Source organism: Arachis ipaensis, chromosome B08, assembly GCF_000816755.2.
Source record: "Arachis ipaensis cultivar K30076 chromosome B08, Araip1.1, whole genome shotgun sequence".
Classification (NCBI taxonomy): domain Eukaryota; kingdom Viridiplantae; phylum Streptophyta; class Magnoliopsida; order Fabales; family Fabaceae; genus Arachis; species Arachis ipaensis.
In genome coordinates this window covers 3,973,349-3,979,383 of record NC_029792.2, presented here as the reverse complement: position 1 = coordinate 3,979,383, position 6,035 = coordinate 3,973,349, and the positions used below count along the sequence as shown (strand labels likewise).

Genomic DNA, 6,035 nt, shown 5'->3' with positions numbered 1-6,035 from the left:
TTTCATGCCCATCATCCCAGGCCTTCTTCTTCTTCTTCTTCTTCTTCTTCTTCTTCTTCTTCTTCTTCCATGGCAGTTTCATCATGCCCTTTCTTCCTCTCTCGTCTCATATACCTCTCACTCCACAACCCTCTCCACCTTCCAAATGAAACAAAAAAAAATAGACTAATTGTAATACAAAGCTAGTATCACCATCAACACAAATAATAAGAACAGCCGAACAGAACCAATAAAGGTTATTAGCAAATGCAGCTAGCTAACAGCAGCAGCAACAAAGCTACTAGCTACTCAGGAAACTGAAACTTCCAAAAGGCAAATTAAACCAAAGAATTCACCTTCTCATATTGTCAAATGAGGACTTTGGCAAGAACGTGCTTGCTTTCTTACTAAGGTCATGATCAATTTGACTCACATTCAATGCTTCATAATCACTATTATCAAAACTAAACGCCAAGGACTCCCTATGGTCACGCACCCGCTCCACAACCATACCAGTAACCTTTCTGCATCTCCTTACCTTAAACTTAATCAAATTGGGGCAACCAGAAGCAAGAGCTTCAATCCCCACATTGGATATAGGGCACCCCTTAATGCAAAGCTTCTTGAGCGCAACACACTTGTTGGCAACACACTCAATCTCAGCGTCACCAACGGTATTAAGCCCATAAAGTGCCAACTTCTCCAAAGCCTTGCATTTGGAAACAATTGCCTCAAGGCTCGAAGATGTTGGATAGATACCAATCAAAGCAAGTTCCTGCAAGTTAATGCAGTGTTTGGCAACAGAAATCAAACCATCATCACCAATCCTATTGGTTCTCCACCCATCAATGTGAAGCTTCCTCAACATCCTGCAGTTCTCAGCAACTAGATTGAGACCCACATTTGAGCACTCAATGGTTTTCACAATGTGCAAAGTGTCCAAACTCAAACACTTAGACAAACCCACAAGATCCACATCGCTAACTTGAATCTTCTCAAGTTGAACATCAACCAACGTAGCGTGGAGGTTCCCAATCTTCTCAAGGGTGTCATCCCAATCTCCCAAACACCCAATTACCTTCAAAGATCGAAGCCTTTTCAACCCAATCATAAGGGGTGCGAAGCTCTGGCCATTCACGATCTCCTTCAAGCAAACAGAAGTCACCGACATCGTTCCGGAACCAACCACCTCCTCGCCATCGTGGGCCCCACGCAGCTGCTTAACGGAGAGCTCTTCCAAACTTTGGCAACGGCTAACGACAACGTTGATTCCCTTAATGCCGAACACGCACGAAGCGCAAGATAGCTTCTTCAACGCCTTGCAGTTTTCACCAACAGCGGCCATTCCTGCCTCCGTTATCTCACGGCATCCACGAAGCTTGAGCCAGATTAGGTTAATGCACCGGAGCGAAATCAGGATCAAACCTTCATCGTTCACGCTTGTTTTGGAGGGTGGAGAGGGTTGTGGAGTGAGAGGTCTGTGAGACGAGAGAGGAAGAAAGGGCGCGATGAAACTGCCATGGAAGAAGAAGAAAAAGAAGAAGAGGTCTGGGATGCTGGGCATGAAAGTGGGGGATGCATACGGCATCGTTTTGGTCATTAAGGACCAATTTGTCCTCCAACAATTTGTTTCTCATCCACTTCAGCAACCGTAACGGACACATCACTTTTCACCCCTCCACCTCAGCAATCTCCGTTACCGTTTCGAGCACCAATTCCACGGAAGGACATAATTGTCACAGAATTTACATGGTGAGGGATCGAAATGTATTTTTCAATCTTGAGGGACGAAAAATGTCTACGTTTTAAAATATCAGAGACTTATTTGTCTTTTACTCTTAAATTTATTTGATAAGTAAACCCTTGTAATAAAAGACATTCCCATTTAATAGCTTTATAAGTGCTAATAATTTTTATATTTAATTTGTTTTACAATGTGATAAAATTCATTGTTCAATCAAGAATTATTTGGCAAAGATGTTTGAGAATGAACTGATTGAGGAGAAGGTTTATGTCTTCTCAGATTTTGTGATTGAGGAATCAAGCATAATTTATCTTCTGACTGCACACATATTGAATTTATCTTCCGACTGCACACAAATTTTGTGATCGTAAAATTTCTGACAATCATTTTAATTTTCTTACTCATGCTGATATATTGAAACAAACAAATGAACAATCCAACTTATTTAGTACATAGTTAATTTGTATTAATCTAGACAAAACTTTTTTTAATTTTTGCCAAGAAATTATATAATAGCATCATTTTATCGATAACATAAATTTTAATAGTTTATTTATGCAAATGTTTAAAATTGTATTGCGAGTTTTTTAAAGGTATGTCCTTTTATTAATAGATTGTTAGTTTTATCGTTTAATATAAAATAAATTGGTAAAATTTCTTTAATTTATAAGTAATTTATTATATTATTCATTTATTTGTCCTTAATTTGATTCTTTTAATTCTTTTTTTTTAATTAGATGTTATTGGACTCTTGACTGAAAAAGAAGAACTTATATCATGATCAAAAATAGGGAGAAGTAACCATTACATTGTGGTTGATATTCATGATTTAGAGTATGTAAAATTTTAATATTTTACAATGAGATTTTGTTTTGTAATAATTATCTATACATATACAAAATATTTTATCTTTTTTATTATATATTACTACTTATTTCTCTTAATTATTGCTTTTATTTAGAAATAAGAAAAAATAAGGTGCATATTGTGAGATCAATTTACAACCAATTATTCAATTATCTACTTGATCACCAAATAACCGAATCATACTTATTCTTCAATTTGCAAAATTTAACAAAGGTATTGGTAAGCATATTGGTTTAATTACCTTTTATTTAACATATTTGTTTATGTTATATCTGTAATCATATTAAATATATTTTTATGAATATATCATTTTTAAAAATACTCTTAATATTAGCACACGGTGTATTAAAAAATATTTTAAAATTAACTTTAACATATGATAAAAATAAAAATTAAACTAAATAGATATTATAAATACGAATACAGGCACGACCCATTTAATTCAACTCCAAACACAATCACAGCAAAGAACTCGCTAACCCACCTATTTAATAACCTCACATATTTTTATAAATCTACCTAGCAATTTTCCTCTTCTTTTGACTAGGATCATGAAATTCATCATAATTGAGGTCTAATAGCTCCATGTTACAACCAAACCCAAAAATAGTCCTAAACCTAAATAAATAAACAAATTTAGTGGCCACTCAACAACATAAAGAACAAACTCGTTGCGCTGCTACGTGCTTGCCATTAGAGTATGTTAATAAAAATGATTAATAACTACATTAGAGTTGATACACTTAATACCAGATTAAGAAAAAACAAACAATGCATGACATGTTACTTTTTTATTAATCAAATAATTATCAAAATATTTTATCTTTTTTATTATATATTACTACTTATTTCTCTTAATTATTGCTTTTATTTAGAAATAAGAAAAAATAAGGTGCATATTGTGAGATCAATTTACAACCAATTATTCAATTATCTACTTGATCACCAAATAACCGAATCATACTTATTCTTCAATTTGCAAAATTTAACAAAGGTATTGGTAAGCATATTGGTTTAATTACCTTTTATTTAACATATTTGTTTATGTTATATTTGTAATCATATTATATCTATTTTTACGAATATATCTTTTTAGAAAATACAAGCATATTGAGCATATTGTGTATTAAATAAATATTAGAGGTTTTAAATTATGCAAATGTTTAAAATTTTATTGCGACTTTTTTAAAGGTATATCATTTTATTAATATATTGTTAGTTTTATCGTCTAATATAAAATAAATTGGTAATTTTTTTTAATTTATGAGTAATTTATTACGTTATTTATTTATTCGTCGTTAATTTGATATTTTTAATTCTTTTTTTTTTCAATTTGATGTTATTGGACTATTAACTGAAAAAGAAGAGCTTATATCATGATCAAAAATAGAAAGAAGTGACTATTACATTATGGTTGATCTTCATGATTTGAAGTATGTAAAATTTTAATATTTCACAATAAGATTTTATTTTGTAACAATTATCTATACATATATAATTGTTTTATTAAAATGATGAAAGGTCCAAATTTGGACAACAGACAAAAAAGAATTGGAATAGTTCCACCAGCGTCTAACTAAGAATAAAGGCTATTACAATTTGGGGAAAAGGCAATTGAAAAATTAAGTCGTCCTCTTTCTCTCAGTTATCATTGTCTGTGCAAGCTCTACATTGAGAGATGGTGATCTTTGAACTCCTTCAAATACCAATTCATTTCTTGCTTTCCAAAGCTGCCAGAGTAGATTGACTACTAGTTCGAGCTTCTCATTTGGCTCTGCGTTGCTCTTCACCTTCTCCATGGTGTTGACCCACCATCGCCAGCTCTCATTCAACTCTTCTGGAACTTGAACTTGAGCTTTCTGCCAGGCTTCCAGAGAATCGGAATAAATCAGTAGACAATGGGTAACCGATTCCTCTTCTTCCTCACACCTTGGGCATTTTGGATTTATGTTCGAAATCCTAGAGTGAAGCTTGCTCCGAACAGGTAGCCCTTCATGCATGAATTTCCATATGAAATTTTTAACCTTTGGCTGATTTTTAAGCTTCCATATACTTGACCAAACATATTTATTTCTACAAATTTCATGAAGAAAGTCAATTGGAGGATGAAAAAATTGGAAGGCCAACGGTATTCAGAAGCCACTGAATATCCACCATTTTCTCTTTCATCCAGGTAACTGAATCATCTCCTTCATGGATTGTAGTGTTGAGAAAAAATAAGGTACACACTGTGAGATCAATTTACAATTCAATTATCTAATTATCTATGTGATCACCAAATAACCGAATACATATTTATTCTCCAATTTACAACAGTTAATAAAAGCATTGGTAAGCATGTTGTTGGTTTACTTTTTATTTAACATATTTGTTTATGTTATATTTGTAATCATATTATATCTATTTTTACGAATATATCTTTTTAGAAAATATTCTTAGTATTAGCATATATGGTGTATTAAATAATATTAGTGATTTTAAATTATTTATTATTTATTAGAGAACTTTGTGTATTAGAATTCTCTAATAATTTGTTGTTCATTTTAAACTGATTTTGATATGTTCTTACTTCATGGTAAAATAACAAATAAAAATTTGTTGGTGAAAAGTATTAATAGGTTATTTATGATCACATTGGGATATATGTCTGATTATTGAAAAAAATCGATTACTAAAACCGATTAATAACTATTATAGAGTTAATACACTAAACACTAGATTAAAAAAAACGAACAATGCGTAACATTGTTACTTTTTATTAATCAAATTATTATAATTAAAATTAATTTTAATAAAACAACTTAAAATTATAATTTCAATCTTATCACGTGCATGACATGGGTTATTACACTTGTAGTATAATTATAATAAAGATATTTTTATAAAATAAATTTAGAAGCGAAAATAGTGCATCCATTTTAGTGGAAAAATGGATTCATAAGGAATCAACACCTCACTTCCATTAGTTGGGAAAAAACCCAATTTTAGTATATTAAGTAAAAGTAGATAGATTCTCTCAGGATCATAAATACAAAACATAAATACCTACAAAAGAGATTAAAATAATTTGTCAACATTCTCCAAGATTACTCTCTTTATTTTTTCTCTCAATGACTTTTTTTAATACCTCACATATTTGCATTTTTTATTGATTTAAAAAACAAAGAATGATAAAATTGAAGAACAAAAAAATCAATGTAAAATCATGAAAGAGAAAAAGGTTTAGCTCAAAAGTTACAAAGATCCAAACAGTGTGTTCATTCTCCTTATTTCAATTTTCGGCCATTTACCTTTTTAAATAAGAGTAAAGCTTCCAAAACTTGAATTTGGTTGAATTATTTTGACTTTGTTCTTCTCCAAAAATCATAATAGAAATGCAGAGAAGAGATAGGACAACAACAATGACTCATAATTTGTAGAGTTAGCAGGAATCAATACATAGCTG

General features: G+C 31.4%; 1 protein-coding gene across 1 annotated transcript; it reads right to left on the bottom strand.

Moving 5' to 3' along the window:
• On the bottom strand, window positions 332–1,582 carry LOC107610431 (F-box protein SKIP2-like). The gene has a single exon (XM_016312482.2). It carries the CDS (start codon window positions 1,577–1,579, stop codon window positions 332–334), a length of 1,248 nt encoding a protein of 415 aa, XP_016167968.2. The 5' UTR covers window positions 1,580–1,582.

Bases quoted from the DNA above. Each gene is read 5' to 3' on its own strand.
- LOC107610431 (XM_016312482.2), bottom strand. From the start codon at position 1,579: ATGACCAAAACGATGCCGTATGCATCCCCCACTTTCATGCCCAGCATC.